This window comes from Monodelphis domestica, chromosome 3, assembly GCF_027887165.1.
Source record: "Monodelphis domestica isolate mMonDom1 chromosome 3, mMonDom1.pri, whole genome shotgun sequence".
Taxonomy (NCBI): domain Eukaryota; kingdom Metazoa; phylum Chordata; class Mammalia; order Didelphimorphia; family Didelphidae; genus Monodelphis; species Monodelphis domestica.
Genome location: NC_077229.1, coordinates 306,756,904 through 306,776,947, shown reverse-complemented (window position 1 = coordinate 306,776,947; position 20,044 = coordinate 306,756,904). Strand labels below are relative to the sequence as shown.

Below are 20,044 nucleotides of genomic sequence, written 5' to 3'. Positions count from 1 at the left end.
TAATGCTTGTCATATTCCAGACTAAAACATCAGTGATCTGGAATTATATATGAGGCACCTGTATATTAGAGCATTTTATATAGTGAATCATTCATTTTATAAGGATTTCTCAGTCATAATTTTTTTTATAACTTGAGTTTGTGTGTAAATAGCCTAGATTATATTTATGTGGAGATTTTTGTCATCTGCATGTTAAACTTTTGATCTCTACATTCAGTATTCATTCACTCGTTCAAGAAATACTTCTTGGTCACTGACATTGTGTTAAAACATTGAAAAAGAATGCAAAGAAGACTAAAATAAAACCTAACTCCTATCCTAAGAGAGTTGAGTAGGGAGCATAGAAATAGTATAAGTAACTATATAGCTCAAGGTAAAATGTCATAGATTAGTAAGAGGGCTATAATTACTAAGTGGGAAGATGGTGGTACAGAAACTGGTCAATCAGGAAGAGAAGTGGGTTTTGATTGGGAATTTGAAACATGTCTGGTGGTATAATTGAAGTGCATGGTAGGTAGATGGAAATGTGAGTTTTGAGCTACTGGAAGAGAATGAGACTAGATCTACATTTTTCTTTTATATTGATTAAGTCACCCATATTCCCAGCTTTAGCGTCATCTTTTTTTTAGAAAGCAGAGGAAGAATTCAAGAGATATTTCGGAGATAGAATTGGCAGCAGACCTATTGAATGTGGGAAGAGGAGTCAAGGATAGCACTGTGAGGTTTTGAAATAAATGTTTGAAGCCTAATTAAATCTTGTTAGAAGTTTGATTAAAAATGGAATTTTTCTAAATAACAACTTACTTCCTAATGTATTTTTAAGTGAATGAACTATACTGCTGCTATTAAACAAACTCATAATGTTTCCTATAGCCAGAAAGTTAATGTCTTGCATTTGAGCAGTCTGCTTTTCAAAAAATCAATTTAATCTAGCATTTAGTGAATGCCTACTTTATGCAAGTCACTGAACTAGGTGTTGGGAATAGTAACAAAATTAAAATATCCCTGTCCTTAAGTAGCTTACATTGTGCAGTACAGAAATAAATATGAGCATGAATAGGAAATTTGGGGGTACCAAGTAGAGATCCAGGCAAATAACTCTTGGTACATTTAAAAAAAGGAAATGAACCTTTAAGTTAGGCTGATCAGGGAAGGCTAGAGGAGGTGACACCTGAGTCAAATCTTGAAGGAAGAGAAAGATTGTGAAAGGTAGAGGGAGAAAAAAGCACATTCCAGGTACAGGAAATACTTTAATTATGATAATCAACATGTATTTTATTTTATTTTTATATTATTATTTTAAATTTTGCAAAGTGTTTTTATATACATTATCTCATTTGAGCCTCATCAAAGTCCTAGGATGGAAGTGCAAAGAAATAATCTTTGCCATTTTATAAAGTCTTAAGAAACTCACTTAGAGACACTAAATGATTTGTCCATTATCTCACATCTAGTAAGGGACTATATAGATATACGGAGGTAGAAGATAACTTATTGACTTTTAAGACCTGACAATCCAGTTTGTCTATAATATATGATGTGGGATGGGGACTTGTGAAATAAGAACTAAAAGACAGGTTGGAGTAAGAATGTAGAAGTTCTTAAATTTCAGGTTCAGGAGTTTGTGTTTTATCCTAGAGGGAATAAAAAGCCATTGATAGTTTTTGGAGATGGAATAGAGAGGGGAGACTGGAAGTCCAGGAATTAGTAAGTTATTACAATAATTTTGGGAAGTGACAATGAATGAATTAGAGTGGAGTAAAAAGGACAGATTGAAGAGATACTATGAAGGTAGAATTGAGGATTTTAGCAAATTACTAGTAATGTGGTGGGTAAAGGAGGGGGGAAGAGTCAAAGATTGCTTCAAATGAACACTGAAAAGACTGAGAAAATATTAATTCCTTTAATCAAAACAAAGGAATTTCATGGAGGAGGAGAATTAAGGGGGACAAAACAAATTTGATTAGGTTTGCAGAGCTTCGAGGTTATGCTACATGTGTTGATTCAAAGAACTAAGGGAGAAATTATATCCTCAAATATTTTTATGTGGAAGTGTTACAGACAAAAGAGTGGTTGCCATACACTGTAAACACGAAAATATGGGTTCAAGACTTTGAATTGCCAAAAGCATAAAGATAATGTTTAGTGTCTTGATTTAAATCAAAAATAAGTGGTCGCCATGGGAAAAATTCCCAGATGTGAAATGCCCAAGTCAGCTGGGTTTTATGGAGATTTTAATTAATATAAATGAAGGAATTAAGGAAAGGGCCATTGGCCTAGGCCTGAGCTTTAAGAGAGACTAGTCAGTCTTTAATTACTCACCACAAGATTTTGTCCCAGGCAAAACTCTAGTGTTCAGAGAGACCCTCCAGTTCAGCTCCTGAGCTCAACTAAGTTCAGCCACCGAGAGCCTCCGATACTCCAACTAGTCTGAGCTCCAACTCAGCTACCAAAGCTGAACTAACTCGAACTACCCTTGAACTGGTTAAGACAGCTCCTTTTAAAGAGACATTTCTCTTGTGTCACCTCCCCTAAATTTTCACATCTACCAATCACAGTAGATATTTTCCAAAGGACTGGCCATTCTTAATTCACATCTTGTTATCACCTTCTCTGGGTAGACTAAAACTTCTGAGTAATTCACATCTCTTTGCTAAGCTTACCCTTTTGGTGATTAATTTGACCTTCATAGGTACTTAGCACCCTTTTGTATTAGATCTAAAAATAGACCTAGCTTAAGGGCTTGGCCTCACTATAAGTATGGGTTGGGGACTTTTTTCATTGTTCAGTAAGGAGTTTTACAACTTTATCTTCCCCTAAAATATGCCTAAGTATGGGTGGAGTAATGTAAAGTTCTCACATACATTCCTGACTAAGTACCTGCATTGTTTAAATGGAGAATAACCTAACCAAATCTTCTAAGGTTAGAGTCTGAGAAATTTTAAGATTCACAGAAGAAGTATTAGGTGTAGAATACTCCATAAGGAAATATGTAGTGCTCTTTCAGGAGGCAGTGGATTCCTGCTTCACTAGTGTTCTTTAAGTTAAGACTGGTTGACTACCTTTAGTCTTGAGGATATTCTCTGCCTTTTTCCAGAGGACCCAGATAAGAGGGCTTATGAAGGAGAAGGGACACTTTATCCTTTGAGATTAGAACAAAGGAGATATGAGGATATAAGAGTTTTGAGAGGTGGAATGGGAAAGATGAGGGAATTCGGATGGCCTTGATTTTTTTCCCCTCAGCAAACTGCTGTAAGGAAGGCGTATGAAGGGCCAATCAGATGACTATAAGGATTGCTACTTTCTCCTTTTGTAGTCATAACCTCTTTGTGCTTCAATTTCTAATAGCAAGTATTAAGATTAAAATTTAGTTTCTCTGCTAAAAGTATTATATTTTTATGAGGTTTATTAGAGATTAAGAAATAAAGAAAATACAAAATAAGAAAGCCTATGCAACCTACATTTTGCCAGCTAGGTAGAGAGCCACCTGTCCCTAGAAGCGGAAGCCGAGAGACCCGAAGTAGACAGAGAGTCAGCTTAAATACAGTTTCTGTTCTCAGCACAGATGGGATTCTGGGAACTGCCAAGGACTTCTGGGGATTGAAGTCCAGGATTCAAAGCTTCATTTTTACATTTCTTCGTTTGATCATTTGGGAAAAGTTTTCCCCAAAAGGACCATGAAAACATAATCAACTTAAAGATTACAATAATTTGAGGATAAGAGGGGAAAAAGAACAAAACTGATAATTGCTAGACGCATTGACAAAAAACCAGTTAGGGGGAAGTCCCCTTTGGCACGAAAATATACATACAAATAGATGTTCAATCAACAACACCCAAAGTTCATTCTTGATCTTCTCGTGGAGCTTGTGGTCTGGAGGCATCTTCATCGTGCCTTCTCTAAACAGTTCAGTTTCTGGATTCAGAGAGGTATCATGTTTCTTAACCTAAAATTCTTCTCAAAAGGAACTTAAACTTTGCAATTTAAAATATAATATTTTTACATTTCCCCGTGAAGAAGGTGATTGAAAAACACAGGGTCACTTAGGGATGCATGGCTGAGTTATGAGGTATATGAATCAGTTGGTAAGAGAAATTAAAAAGACATCAGAAAAATCCAAATAAAAAAGAAAATTTCTGGATGAAAATATAGGCTATCAAAGTCTTATGTGTAAAAATTCCAAGTAAAGGAAAAGTAAATCTATAACAGGTCCTTGAATCAGGGCCCAATTAAAATGATCTAAGCAATGATGCATTTACCCATTCAGTAGCCAGGACTACAGAAAATTTGCCACACTATGAAAGACAGAAAAGGGACTAGATTATAGAAGCCAAGTAGGAGCCAAGTTTGGAATACTCGTCTGTAAGTATTTTCAGAGTGAGTGTGGATACAAGGAAGGCCTATGTCTTAATGTATGTTAAGCATTGCAACCTTGAGTCTTCACACTAGGTTCAAGTCCTTTGTATTGGCTTAGAAGTGCATCAATCCATTCTGGATTGGTTTATCTTTGGCCCTATGCAATGGCTCTTTTGTGTATCTTGTCCTGGAATCAGACAGAATCATTAAGCAAAGTCCCATAATAATTTTTTTTAAAACAATTAGTGGCATCATTTTTATAGTCTCAAGCTTTTGGGGCATGCATTAACATTATAGCAAATGTATTTTAAACTTATATTACTGCAGAATCAAAAAAGTTAAAGAAAATTTTTAATGCTGGTGACATGTGCTTCAAATATAAAAAGGAGAGAAAAAATAAAAAACTGAAATAGTACATTGCACATGCAAGAAAAATATAATAAAAGAGTTTTAAAAATAAAAATATAGCTTATAATCATTGACATACTGTGTCAGCTAAGAAAATATAGAATACACGACTTTCTCACCAAAAATGAGATCAATTTCCTCTTCATATCTGGCCATGATCCACTGTGAGTACAAGCAAATGAATTTTACAAGGTAACATTTTGTTTTATAAAGAACAGTAGTATAAATATGTAGGAATCCCCCAAATTCTCAATAGCCTAATTAATTACAATAACAAACAAACCCACTATCATATTTCACATGAGTTGCAGTATGACATTTAAAGAAAATGGATACTTGTCACAAGTTTTTACAGACATAGCAAATCTTTCAACCTTGGTAAACATTTTTAAACAAAGTAAAACTCATTTCGGGTTTTGAACATCATCAAGAAATCTAGTTATCATCTTGTTGGAAGCTAAGTAGTGAGCTAAAGAGTTATAAATGAGAGATGCTCCCCCTTTTTGGGGGGGGGTAGGGTTCTAGGGTACAATGCCCTGGGATTAACTTCTCAACTTCCATTCACATTTTTACAAATGCGGGAGTTGGGGGTTAAATTTGTATTTCACTTCAGCTACTAAAATGGGCCATACCTCGTGTTAGGGGCAGGCAAAATGACCAGAGATTGTTAAGAAAAATTCTAAAAATCATGTCTAAAGAACCCTTAAAAATCAGTTTGAGATATTTAGCTCATTAAATTTTCCGAAGGTTGTTATAGGAATTTTCTGATGGAGTCCATCTATCTTCTATGTGATAATTTACAAAGTCAAAAATTGAAAAGCTGTTTTTATATGGGCTTACTCAATAATGTTTGTTCAGTATGGTTATAGGGGAAAAGCAACAGAATTTAGCAGTAGTTAAAACCCAGTACATTAAAATGATTCAATGTAACAGAATAGTATTGAATGCAGTAATATATGAACTTAAAATCACAAAGTTAAACCTTAAACAAAGTAATCAGAAAAATGCAATAGAATACAGAGATTTTTATAAAACATGGAGTTTGAAAAAGCCTTAAAAATAAAACCTCTAGTCTCTTTAAAGTTCTTTGGGTTGGTTTTGTTTTGTTTTTGTTTTTATCCATTTAGATGCCTATTGTCAGAAGGCAGAAGATTGGTAAGTGGTAGGCAATGGGGTTAAATGACCTGTCCAGGGCCACACCACCAGGAAGTGTCTGAGGACAGATTTCAACCAAAGAACCTCCTGTCTCTAGGCCTGGCTCTCAAGCCACTGAGCCACTGCACTGCCCCACCCTCCCCCCTTATAGTAAGAGTGGATTTTAGGAATCTCAAATTTGGCTAAAGAGTTGCAGGGAGTTGAATTTTTCCCCTGGCACTCAGGTGAAGTAAAGAAAATTATCAGTATAGTCAAAAGATATCCTTTTAAATACCCCATGCTTGTAAGTTCCTGTTTGGAAAAGCCTTGTCTTTCTTTTCTTTCTTTCTCCCTCCCTGTGATCCCCTGCCCCCCAGTCCACGTGGAGGCTAATTGTAGCCTAAGGAAAAAAATCACCCCTGTTTTTACCAGCTGGTAGAAGTGAGTCCTGGGCCTGGGACGATGAGTGGTCTGCTCCGAGGCTAGAGTTTGCTGGGGGGGCGGGTTGTAACCAGGTGAGCGAGATCTGGGTTAAACAGGTCCGTATTGCAGGCAACAGGAGCAGGAATCAGGAGCTAGCCGAGCCGGGCTGGGCAGAGCTGGGCAGAGCTGGGCAGGGTGGGAAGGACTGAGACCAGGTGAGAACAATAGCCAGGAGCAGGAGCCAGAGACAGGGGCTGGGAGTTGGGAGCCAGGGAGGGTATGGCCTAGATGAGTCAAGAGGCTTCCTAAAAAGCCTAGGAGAAACTCGGCTAAAAAAAAATCTAGTAGCTATTAAAAGCTGAACTTAGTAACAGTAGAGAAAAGAATCAGAAGATTAAAGGTATTTCGTCACAACCGATGTGGTTCGCCAAGTATTATAGATTAAAATTTAGTTTCTCTGCTAAAAGTATTATATTTTTATGAGGTGTATTAGAGATTAAGAAATAAAGAAAATGCAATATAACAAAGCACATGCAACCTACATTTTGCCGGCTAGGTAGAGAGCCACCTGTCCCTAGAAGCAGAAGCTGAAAGATCTGAAGTAGGTGGAGAGTCAGCTTAAATACAGTTTCTGTTCTCAGCCCAGGTGGGATTCTGGGAACTGCCAAGGACTTCCGGGGATTGAAGTCCGGGGTTCAAATCTCCATTTTTACACAAGGACCTTATAGTAGTTGTCAGAGGGATCAAATGAGATAGGTAAAGCACTATAGAAATACTAGCCATTAGTATAATGGACCCATTTGACTTCCTCCATTAGTGTTTAACATCTTGAGGATATCAGTGGAGATGGTAAACAGCAGAGGTGAACCAGACTTGAGGGTTGGCAGCAGAGGTTCTGGTAAATGTTTTTAATACCTTTAAGTTTAATATGCATAATTAACATTACCTGGTCATTTAAGTCTAGAAAGTCAACAAAACGATAAATCAAGCCCAGAAATACAGTATTTGCCTATTTCCAAGGTAATAGGTAATTTCCGAAGTAGTAAATGTTCTCACTGAAAATTTAACAATCAGTTCTCTTGAACCTTGTACTGATTCAAGCACAACCCTGGTTGGCAGAATGTAAACTTTAGAAATTCCAGGCACAAGGAATTCAAGATTGGCTGACAGTATTTTTTTAATAAGATGCAGGGTCTAGGAGGTATGATTGATGACATCAGGCTTATGATGAAAAAAAAATTGGAGAATAATAGAAGAGATTGTGATCAGAGGGAATAATCTTAGAATTTGGGATTATGAAAGTAGAGTCATTTGGGGGTGATGGTCAAGTCTAAGCAGTGGCCTGTGGTTGACTGGCTGAGGTATCGGGGAGATGAAAGACATCAGAGTTGGGAAGGATTATAAATGCTTCACATCTGTGTGTGTGAGGGAAAATCAGCGTGAAGATTAAAATCCTCAGGCATGAGAGAGAGTTGTGTTATAAAGGAAGACTTTGAGCCAAATATTGAACTCATTTAGAAAAGAGAATTAGATGATAGTAACAAGGATCTTATAGGATCCCATAGGAACATAGCCTCAGAGCTGGGAAGAAAGCTCAGAGATCACTGAGCCCAGCCCTCCTCATTTTGCATATGAGAAAACTAAGACTTACGGATGTTGTAATTTGACCAAAATCTTACAGGTATTGAGCATCAGAAAGGAGATTTGAACATAGGCCCTCTAAGTCCCAGCCTAATCTAGATTTAGTGTTAAAGATAGGAAGACTAAACTTTAGAAGAAAATTTTCTGTGAGATGTGCCAGTGAGGCATTCCAGAAGTGGGAATAGGGGGCATAGAATAAGTTGACTTCTGAATCTCTATGTATGTTATTGTGTGTGGGGAGAAAGGGAGAAAGGAATGAGTTTATTTTTAGTAAGCCAGGTTTCTCAGAGTGCCAGGAAAGAATATGAGAAGACGATATTTAGGAAGAAGGGAAATTAAAAACTCGAGTGGAAGTTTAAAATCGTGAGGACTGGGCAAAGGAGAGTAGTTGCTAAGGAGGGATTGACTTGAGTTATATAAAGATAGAAACATTGAAAGAGAGCTGGAGAAAGGAGTTTTTTCCATAGTCAATGAAAACTCTTAATCACAGGGGTTAGGGGAGTAGGATGTAGGAATTTATTAGGTACAGGACAAAAAAAGTACCAAGAATGAAGAAGCTTATGGACTTCTAAATTGAGGGTATTCTAATTATAATGTTGATGTGAAGGGACTCAAGCCAAGAGAATCTCCCAGGTAGAGTCCCTTCAGATGATTGGCTTTGGGGAAGGGAAGATAGTTGAAGTGGCTAGGAAGATCATGTGTGAAGGTGTCTCCATAGTTTTCTAGTATTCAGCTTGTTAGAACACGAGATAGGAAGGTTGTCATAGCATCTATGAAGGTAGTGTGACTTGAGTAATAGGAAAGTTTAAGCACTTCATTCTTATATCTCTTCCTAACAGTAATCTCAAACAGGAACATGGGTTAAGGATTCTCTTCATTTTCTACCACCATCTTTTCATTAAAGCTACTTCTTTCTGGTGGAAGAGAGAGGAAGTATCTTGGGAACAGAGGTGGGATAGACTGTCTTGAATATGGATATTCATGTCTTGTGTGAAAGGAAGATCTGTCATATGAAAACTAAACAGTTGGTTGAGAATTGCTATTAGGTTGAGATCAAGTTAAATACGTCATTCAAACTTCAAGTCCATGCCTTCTCATTTTGTTGGCTTTTTAGCTATGTTCTTTCATAGAAGATTCGCTTATTGTGGTGGAGGCCTTCCTTTAAGTCCTTTTTATATTTTATGGAAGCACTAGTTATGTTTTCTATCACTCACTTTTAACTGTATGACTAGCCTATCCCTTTTCTTGATCATATATTTCTTCAGTGATAATCTCTTATGCTTCTTCTTGACTGTACAACAGAACATGTGCTGCAGCCTACTCACTATGTATCACTATACTCACTATGTATTACTCTTTGGGTCACCCACAGCTTTGAATCCTCAGAAATTAGGATGTTCCAGAATTTTCAATCATCATGCAAGAAAAGAAATTTAAAAAAAAATCATGTGTATTGAAAAGATGTCCTTATGTTGGAGAGAGCTTTAAGAAAAACTCACCGAACAGTTTATCAAATATATATTCTACCTTGTCTGTGCTATTCAGTTCTGGGCCAACTTACTGCCCTTTTGCAGGGCCTATCCTGAATACATTGAGTTCGTTGTCTGATTTTTCTTAAGCCGAACCTAATTTCTTAGAATGTTAACCATTAAAGCTAGAGAAGACTTTAGAGATAATTTGCCCAACATTCTTATTTTCTAAAAGGGAAAACTGTGACCCAGTGAGATTAATATTGATCTTAAGCATTGAGTAATTTAAAGAGTATTGCATTTAGAATCAGAAAAACCTGAGTTTGAAGTCCATTTCTTTTTTTTTTTAACCATTATCTTCTGTCTTAGAATCAATTCTGTATATTAGTTTTAAGGCAGAAGAGTGGTAAGGATCAGGCTGTGGGGGGTCAAGAGACTTCCCCCAGGGTCACACAGCCAGGAAGTGTCCAAGGTCAGATTTGAACTCAGGACCTCCAGTCTAGGCCTGACTCTCAATGCACAGAGCTGCCTAGCTGCCCCTGATTTCTTTTTTTTAATTGTCTTTTTATGTTGAGTTCATATTCATGATTAACACGAACACTTTAGTATACAAAGAATAATAGGATTGTTTTTGAAATCCAGAGCTTCTGTTATTTGTAATTTTTAGTATATTTTACATGAAAGTTTAGAAATTTTACATGTTTATACACATTTTTTCTTTTTTTACTTTCTTATGTAATTAAATTTTTTTTTATTGCTGCTCTTATTTTAAATCTTTACCACTCCCCACTAAATCATTACTCCTCTTTCCAAGTAGTCATGCAAAATAAAACAGCATTACACATTACAACTTTAGGCTACCGTCTGAAATAGAATGCAATGACTGCTGTCCTCTGGCTTTGACTAGAGAGCTGCTACTAAGTATGGAGACACACCTGCCTATTTGCAATGGTGGAGAGATGAGAGACACTGCTGGTACAGGGGAATGCTCTGGGGTTTGCCTACTGATCCCTACTGATTGAAGTCTGGATCAAAAATCCAAAATGCCCATTTAAGCTCCTTTTGTGATTTAAAAGGATTGTCCACAAATTTTGGAAAATGGCATTTAATGGACTCAAGTTCCTGAGGAGTGAATTGTCTATGGGCTTTTGAGTGAATCACACCAGCATTAGTTGTTAGCTTGGTGACTTCCTTCAAAGGACATATTTTTCTCAGGGTCACTAGGAGCCTGGTTTTCATTTTCACTGTCACCTTCAGTTTGCACCTGAGGTGCATTCTCGGGTTGCCCATTGTCCTTGCCCATAACTAGATCTAAACCTTTTTCCTTAATCAGTTGTTCAAATACAGCCTTAATCATCTTGTCTAAATTGTTGTCAATGGCCATAACCTTCTCTGCCTTAAGGGGAACCATGAATCTGAAAACTTTCTTCACTTGGGTTAGGGTCTGCAACACAGCCATGAAGAATACATATACTTGTGCCAGGACTTGCCAGAGAACTAATTCATGTTGGAATGGTAATTGTAACACAGTCATTGTCAAGTTTCCTACATAATCCACACTTTCCACTATCATTTGAATCAGTTTGCTGTATAGAATATGATAAACCCCAAAGCAGGCAATGATTGCGATGATCACCACACCAAAAACCACTTGTTTGAACCTATTTACTATCTTTCCTGCCTGTGGGATTGTTGGGTACAGTCAGACTAAGGGTACCACTTGAAATAGAAAAGGTAAACTGAGAAACTGTTTCTTGTTGCAATGATGGCTTTACTCTCTGGCTTGTGACTAGAGAGCTGCTACAGAAACCTGAAACTGCTTACTTGAAATGGAGGTAGGAATGAGAAATGCTGAGAGATGATGGTACACAGATGCTGCCACACAGGGGAATTGCTCTGGGGTTTGCCTACTGATCCCTACTGATGGCTGATGGATCAGTATATCTTTCTAATCTCCTCCCCCCTTCACTCCCTCCCTCTCCTCCCTTGCCTCCCTCACTTCCCAATTTTTCTTGAAGCCTTTGGCTTCTTTCTTCCCCCCTGAGTGAACTATAAAGATATTCTTTTCTTTTCCTTTCAGGTCCTTAGAGGGATGAGGATGTCCCTAATCTAAATGAGGGAAAATTGAGGGTTTGAAAAAGTAGTCCAGTCACAAACTGACTCTAAGACAATTAGAGAGATGGAGGATAACAGCTTTTAAATCTTCTTCTTCCTCACAAAATCAGCAAGGTCTCTCAGCTTAACCCAGAGAGAAACAAAGTTCAAAATCTCTCTTTCAGCCTGGCTTTCCTCCAACTCTTGATCAGTCAAATTTAAGAGTTTCTCCCTTAGTCAGAGAGCCCCCCAAAACCAAGTCAGCCCTACAAGGGTCCTTCAGCCAGCTTCAACCTTCAGAGAGAGTAACCTTCAAGTCAAGTCAAGTCCCCTTCCCCTGGTCAGCTCAACTGCTAACTCCTGGGAACATTCCATTTGGAACTTTCTTCTTAATTGACAGGCAGGTCCCCAGCCCTGGTTCTTGCATCTTGGTTTTCAAGTCCTCTCCCTCTCTTTCCATGCCTCTATCACACATTTTTGGCAAGTTTTGGGAAGCATGTTTCATCATGAATGAATCTTCCAAATTTTTGTTTGATCATTGCACTGATGAGAGTTCTTAAATGTTTCAGATATTTTCCCCCCTTATTGTAGTTGTACAATTTTTCCTCCTGGTTCTAATAATTTCATTTGGAATCAGAGCATGTAAATCTTTTTAACAATATTTATTCAAGTGACAACTTTTTTTTATTGAAAGATATTTTATTTTTCCTTTTATATATAATAACCATTTTCAGTATTTGTTTTCTAAAATTATAAGATCTAAATTGTTCCCCTTTCCCTACTTCTCTTGTCATGGCAAGCTATTTGATTGGGGTTATATATATATTATGCAAAACATACTCCCATATTGGTTATTATTTTAAGAGAATTCTCAAATAAAACTAAAACCCCAAACTAAAGCCATAAATATACATAATGTGAAAAATAGTATGCTTTGATCTGCATCTGACTCCAGCAGTTCTTTCTCTACAGGTTATTAGCATTCTTTGTCATGCGTCCTTCAGAATTGTCCTGGATTGTTGTATTGGCGAGAGCAGTTAAGTCTTTCACAGTTGATCATTCAGTGGTATTGCTCTTGCTTTGTAGAATGTTCATCCAGTTCAGCTTATTTTGCTCTGCATCAGTTTTTGTAGAACTTTCCAGCTTTTTCAGAAATCATCCTGCTCATCATTTCTTCTAGCACAATAGTATTCCATCACCAAAATATACAATTCGTTTGATAGATATCCTCTGTTTCCAATTTCTTTGCCACTACAAAAAGAGAAGCTATAAATATTTTTGTACAAGAAGGCCCTTTCCCCTTTTTCATGATCTCTTTAGTATATAAACCCAGCAGTAGTATTAACAGGATCAAAGAGTATGCAGTTTTATAGCCCTTTGGTTATAATTCCAAATTGTCCTCCCAAATGGTTGAATCAGTTTACAACTCCACCAACAATGTACTAGTGGAATGAAAAGTTCCTGCCCCTCCCATTAAACCAACTTCTGAGCAAATTATTTTGCTTTCAACCTCTCCTTGAGTTCGTGAGAGAAAATTTTAGAGGTCAAATGTATAATATAAAGTTCCCTCTGAATATTTTAGTGCAGGGGTCCCCCTTATACACAATTTTGCTTTCCTTGGTTACAGTTATCAGTCAACTCAAAATCCACCTACCTGAACAGTCTACGGACAGCAGCAGTCTCTTCTGCTTCCATATTCACTTTTTTAAAGTTTTGTTTGTTTTTGATAGGGTGGGAGACAGAGGAACACCAAGAAACTGAGGGTCTGGAGCAGGGAGAGAAAAGCACATATATACATATATAGGGGTCAGTAAGTCTTTGCTTATATCTACAGTTTCAGTGACCCCAGGAGTCCTTGGAATGTGTCTTCTGCTGCTTCAAAGCCCTTTTGTAACCAGCAGTTTCTTTGTTTACTTTTCCATATTGTTATATAGAAAACCATTATTTTAAAATTTTGTTGTCTTAACAAATGGCACAGTTTAAACCTATTCTAATAAAAGAAAATGATAACTACAACTAGTTCCCTGATTAGTGTAAATAATGAGGGTCCTGAAGTGGTTGCATGTATTCATAGTCACACTATTCAATAACAATGACTTAGCTCCTTGTCAGTTTGTTATTCAGTTATAATGTAAAATATGGCTGTTGTTTCTAACCCAATGGAAATAATGCAGTACAGATCAAAAGAATGTAACTACTTCATAGGATTTGTCATTCACTGTAATGGGGTCCCATTTGTACTTAAAGTCCCAAGCTTTATCTACCATTGTACTTCTTTTTACATTTTAGATTTTCGTTGTTGCTGCTTAACTTGGAGGAGTATTACTTTGAACAGCACACAGCTAATCATATTCTCTGTGACAGCCACCAAAATGAAAGGTAGGAGGATGGTTTCAAATGCAAAAATATGTTTTAACAAATACTTCCACCATTATAGATGCTTTATTGAACATAAAATGTCTTTAGCACAATTAAAAGTTGTGGCACCCTATATTTTCCCCTTCCTCTTATTTAGAAAAAAATGAGATGCATCATTGTTAGAGGCCTAAGAATGTGCCTTAAATAATATTTAGCCCTAATTATCTTTGCCTTGTAATAGATCTGTATTCAATTACCTGGGTACTGCTTTGATTAGAAATGCATCTTTCATGTTCTTTGTGTCTCTTTCAGTTAAACTTAGCTTTCAATGATTTGGACAAAAGTGCTTTTAAAAACAACCAATAGATACAAGAGTAGCAGCAGCTCCCATAGACACTTCCAAGATAAATGTTGCCCTCTGAATTAGAAACAGTTTAATTTTTGTGCATTTTAATACTGTTTACTTTGCTCCAAATTGCTATAACACTACAAGGTTATTTCCCTTGATATAACCTTACTATAGCTTTTTAACGATGTGATGAAATAAAACAACAACTTGGAATTAGCTGAGGTGAAAATTTTTCTGACCAGGATGTCTAAAGTTTTTCTTGGGCAGATCACTTTAACAACTGCAGAGCCACTTAATGGGATTTGGATTATAACTTGAATGTGATGAGATAAATAGTAATTTTCATGAGTGTTTCTTTTCTTAGCCCTAAGGGCTACAAAAAGGGAGTTTTTCATTTTAATAAATGCCAAAATGACTGTCATTTTGTTTGTCAATTTGCTGTATCTGGTCAGATAAAATTGAACCTTTAGAGATGCCCCTGAATGTTTAGAATCCCTGATGTGAGATCTTCTGACAGGAGTGAGCTTCCAAATTTACTCTGGTTGAGAGTAGCCTAGACTGGGAAGGGTGCATTCCAAACATTCACTGGCATAATGAATATTGTGATTTTTAGATTTTCTCCATTTTTCTTAGTCTAGCACCCAGGAATGTATATACCCACACTACACTGGCATGTGCTAGCAAGTGACAAATCAGAAACAACTGACTGTCCCCTGGGCTGTCCTAAGCCAAGCTTGGCACATATGAGACGCAGGAAGTGATGTAGTGAACTGCTTTTGGAGTTCTCATTACTTCCTGTGGGGAGGCCTGGGTGTGAGTTGACCCTGGAACTCGAGCCTGGAGGAGCTCCTTCAGATGGCTTCCTTGAGATGGTCACGTGGTGAGTGATAAGACTGACTCCCCTTTCCCTTGGCTCTCTGGGGAGGCCCCCTTGTCCAAGGCCTTGAACTCCTTCCGGGCTCAGCCTAAGCTGGAGCAGTTTAACTCTTTTTCCTCTCTCTCTCTTTCTTAATTTTTTCCCTCCTGTTGTAAATAAATCACCATAAAATTCCATTCTGACTTGAGTGCTTCATTGGGATTTAGAAATTAAAATCCCTGGTGACCAATTAAAATTATATTCAGTCTCAACCCTAAATATACTCTTTACAATATCTTGGCAGTGTTAAAATATTAACACTGATTTTCTCACTTCCCTTCAAGTCATACAGCTTAAAAATCATGGCTAACCTGCTTACTTTTTTTATGCAGTCTTTGTTTAAGTCACAAAGATAAACTTACTGTTAAAATATCAACAAATTATGGGAAATAAAATGTTTTGAAAACCATGGAAGATTAGCCAGGTCTGGAGTTGGGAGAACCCAAGTTCAAACCTGGCCTCATATATTTCCTAGCTGTTTGACACTGAGCAAATCACTTAATCCCAATTGCCTAGCCCTTATTGAGCTTCTGCCTTAGATACTTACTATTCATTCTAAAACAGAAGGTAAGGTTTTAAAAAAATGGAAGATTTGATAGCTGGATGACCTATGGGAGTGGTTCTGATTTTATATTCTTGTCTTATACCTTACTTTCTCTTTAAAGATAAAGAATATCCCATTAAATGTTATTATTAAAATTTGATGTTATTATGATTATTATTATAAGTTATTACTAGAAAAATACTTGAAGCTACATCAAAGAAAACCTCATCAGTATACTAGGGGCTTTCCACACACATTTTTTCATGTTTCTCAGAATTCCTCATATTCTTCATTTCTTACTGTACATTAATATCCAATCATATTTAGATATGCCCTAACTTTTCCATCTATTTCCCAAGTAATAGACTTTTGGTTCTTTTAATATTTTGTGAATACCAGTGCTGCACTGGGACTGACCATCTTGTGATTCTCAAAATCTAATTACCTTCTCTCTTTTTTAGTCATTTATCTCAGAAATATAATTTATGATACTTTTAACATGTATGCCATTATGTTAATAATATGTTGTAGCCTATTTATGTCTTTTGTATATGTTTTGATTGTTCAAAAGAGTTACCTCTATAGCAAGGCTAATCACATTAACAGAAAAAATTAGACTTTTCAACTAGGAAGATAAAATAAACCCAAAGTCTCATATTTCAAATTCTCTAAAGGGGATTTTGGGGATAATTTGAATTAAAAAATAACATAGGCTGTTCCCATTTTGGGATTTGATATTTTCATGGAGCCTCTGTCTTAAAGCATACTATCTTCAAGTGAAATTCAGTCTATGCTGGTTTTATGTTCTGATTTGCCTGTGCTTTTATCCTCTTGTCTTAAGGTATTTGTAGAAAGTAGCCAGTGATCAGGTAAAGATGCCAAGAAATGAAAGATGGAATTCAGAGAACTTGAGCTGGAGCTTTGTTTGATTCAAAAAATGAAAGAGATAATAGAAATTCACATGGCTGTCCTAATTCAGAACAAATTTCTTTATAATTTTCCATTAAGGATCAAATGTAAAAATTTGAGCAGTAATAGGGTGAATAACCAGTTCAAGGGAGGATGAAAATGATTCCTGAAATTGGTAAATGTCTGGATAGCAGTAACCAAGTTCCTTGTCCTAAACCTCTAAAAATTATATGTAAATACCTGAGTGTATTTGTGAACTTCAGTCTTAGTGATATAGCTACCTCCCACTAGGGTATATCTAGGCCAAACATTCTTTGCTTTTTTTCTCCTTTTAACATGTTTTCTGTATGTTGTGATTGCTCCACAGAAACATATCCACTTGGCATACTGGAGTTCTTCTTTTAGGATAAAGACTTAGAAGTCTTTTTATATGTTATAGGTACCTGGGAAAGACTCTGGTGCCTATTTGTTATCTTTCATTTTCACTCCTTTCCTACCATACATTTTTCATATGATTGTTGGGAGGATTTAGCTGCCTATTTGCACCAACTACACTTCTCTTCATGAAATTCCAAAATTTGTTACCATATGCCATCACCCATAGAAGATAATTGCAAATTATATGCAAATACCAATCATTTTTCTAGAGTTTCTTCTTAACATTAAGAAGATCTTAAAATGTCCCTTGAATCCCTCCACACCAAAATATTACATCTACACAGAAGTAGTTTTTAGTATTCGAATTTGAAACAGTTGGCCCTCTGCATTTCCACAGCTTTCCACAGCTTCCTCATTTGTAAGATGAGCTAGAGAAGTAAATGGCAAACCACTTCAGTATGGATGGGATCATGAAGAGTCAGATGTGACTGAATAACAAAATTCTAGTCAAGGCTTTAGATAATACTAAAGTATGTGGTATTTTCATGAGGAGTAATGTTCACACAGTCCTTCTATTTTGATCCTTAGGAAAATTCGCGGATCATTAAAAATCTGTTCAAAATCAGTGATTTTTGAACCTGATAAGACTTTTCAACCTATCATTAAGGTAAAGATATTTTAAGATTTTGTAATTAATGTACTAAACTTTTTAGGGGGGGAATAACTTTTCTGTACTTATTTCTTACAACTTTTCCCTCCTGTTTTCTGTAGATTCCTTTGAGAGACTGTATAAAAATAGAAAAGCAAGGAGATGATGGAGCAAACAGACTCTTTGTAAAGTATGTTATTGTTGGATCATTAGATGTTTGATTCAGCATTCTTTAATTGAAATATTGAATGTGCTGAATATCTCTTATCTGCATTTTAGGACTCAACATGGAAAGATTTCTCTAGTTTTCAGCCAGGTAAGAAATGTATTTTAAAGGTTTGTTTGTTTTTTTAAATTGCTAACCTACAGGCTATGGCTGATTACCATTGTAATAGATATAATTGAGAGACAGACAGCATGACCTGATAGTTAGAGTTCTGGACTTAGAAAATATAGATTTTAGTCCTGTTTCAGTTACTTACTAATTCAGTTTCCTCATCAATAAAGTAGGAACAACAACACATACCCCACAAGATTGTTGTGAAAGCCTAAATGGCATTAATTTTCTATGGCAACATATTCTAAAGTACTTAGGAATCATAAAGTCTTCTATAAATGGCAGCTTTAATTGTTTTGTAAAAATTACTTTTTTTTTTCAATTTAATTATTAACATATTTGAAAAGGATATATAACCAATCATGAGAAATAATAATCAGTCATACAAATTTAGATTTGAAAGAAATCATTTAGATAATTAAAGGTTATCTAATCCAATTTGTAGTTAAAATATGAGCTTTTCTGTATCTTTCCTGACATGAAGCCATTCAGACTCCTATTGTAGAACTCAATATGTATTTATATAATACTTTAGTATGTAAAAGGTTTTATGGCCTTAAAGTTTCTGGCGAGAGAATTAGGAGCTTAACTTTGCCTTTTAGTACACTTTTCCCAAGTCATTTTGAGGTAGAGGAGCCAAGATTTTTCCCTGAGCCCTCCCTGTTACTTTGAGGATTTGACCCAGATGTAATGTCATCTGAATCAGTTTTGGAATCACATCAACCCATATATGACCTTAAAAGGATATTTATTTATATAGTATATGCTTTTTGTGTGATTTTTATTTTGACAATTATAATCATCTTCCCTAGTGGGAAATTCAGCCAGTTCTATTGTTTAGCTCCCAATATTCATGTGTGGACCCATGCATACATTGAAATCCAAAGAATTTAAAGTACTATTTCTCCAATACCCATTATTACTCTATATTTAGTAGGCTAGAGATTCCATCTTTATATCAATAGGCTGTTTTCCTGGGGGTAATTATGTTATTCATACTTTAAATTCAAAGTTAGAGAACTTCAACTTGACATAAGCTCACAGGGCCATTCAGATATATTTCATTGTTCTAGAGGTCAAGGTGATCTCTGTAAGAATTAAATTTTAATAGTTTGACTAAATATATGAAGATTATAAATAATAGTGGTGGTTGCTGATTCAAAGTATTATTGCTCAAAGTCGAAATGACTTTAATAGCTTTATTTACAAAAGAGGTGGAAAGAGTGAAAGCAGAGAAATACAAAAGGGTAGAGAAGACATTAGCCTACCTAACTAAATATTGCGCCAGTGCTAGACTCAGCCAGGACTTGTTGACCTTCAACTGGAATTAAACTCTCTCTAGAAGACAGGAAGGGAAAGCCAGCTATCCACTCACCCAGGTTCCCTCTAGGAGGCAAGTCAAGACATTGACTGAAGGTGATTCCTGAGGCTGACTTTCTTCCTTGAGCCAACTTTCTTCTTGAAGCTGACTTCCCTCTTCAAGTCCAACTCCTTCTTGAAGCTGGCTTCCTTCTTGGAGTTGACTTTTTTAGCCCCAGAAATTCAGGGCCTTTTATAATGGCTTCTTGTCCCTGGCCCTCTTCAGAGGGGCCAATCACAGCTTCCAAATTGTCTGGCACTGCCCAGAGGGGAGTGTTTGTAGGAACTAGTTTCTCACCTTCTGGAGGGGTAAATACTCATCAAAAGGGTTCACAGGTTCCAGGATGGTTTTTTGAGCTTCTCTACCTAGTTCAAGCTTTTGTTGATCCAATAAAAAGGTAGACAAAGGAGAGTTAATCCTGTCTTCACAATCTAGTGAGGTACTAAGTAGGGGTACTTAAGTTATTGTTAACCAAAGTATTAGCTCCAACTAGGCAGAGAGAATAAAGGATTCCTTTTCACAAGTGTAAACTCAAAGAGAACAAAGAATTCCCATGTACATCTCTAAGAAAGACTATGTAAACTATCTTGTTCCTTTTGAAAAGAATGTTTTCCTGTTGTGACTCTGCCTCTAACAAGTAAGTTCAGTAAGGTGGCCTAGGCTTTGAAGGCTCTAATAATGATTGACTTAAAATTTTAGTTCAAAAGGGAAGGTTTTT

General features: G+C 36.4%; 1 protein-coding gene across 5 annotated transcripts in view; it reads left to right on the top strand.

Moving 5' to 3' along the window:
• Window positions 1–20,044, top strand: part of NSMAF (neutral sphingomyelinase activation associated factor) — an 81,635-nt gene that overhangs the window by 13,393 nt on the left and 48,198 nt on the right. For 4 of the 5 annotated variants that reach the window (XM_056823947.1, XM_007487087.3, XM_007487088.3 and 1 more), the window contains exons 2-5: window positions 13,816–13,905; window positions 17,569–17,647; window positions 17,752–17,819; window positions 17,909–17,945. In XM_056823947.1, the coding sequence (XP_056679925.1) occupies window positions 13,816–13,905; window positions 17,569–17,647; window positions 17,752–17,819; window positions 17,909–17,945 (274 nt within the window). Of the gene's footprint in view, window positions 1–13,815; window positions 13,906–14,866; window positions 15,114–17,568; window positions 17,648–17,751; window positions 17,820–17,908; window positions 17,946–20,044 lie in introns of those variants that run through there. The other variant, XM_056823948.1, reaches the window with a different exon arrangement.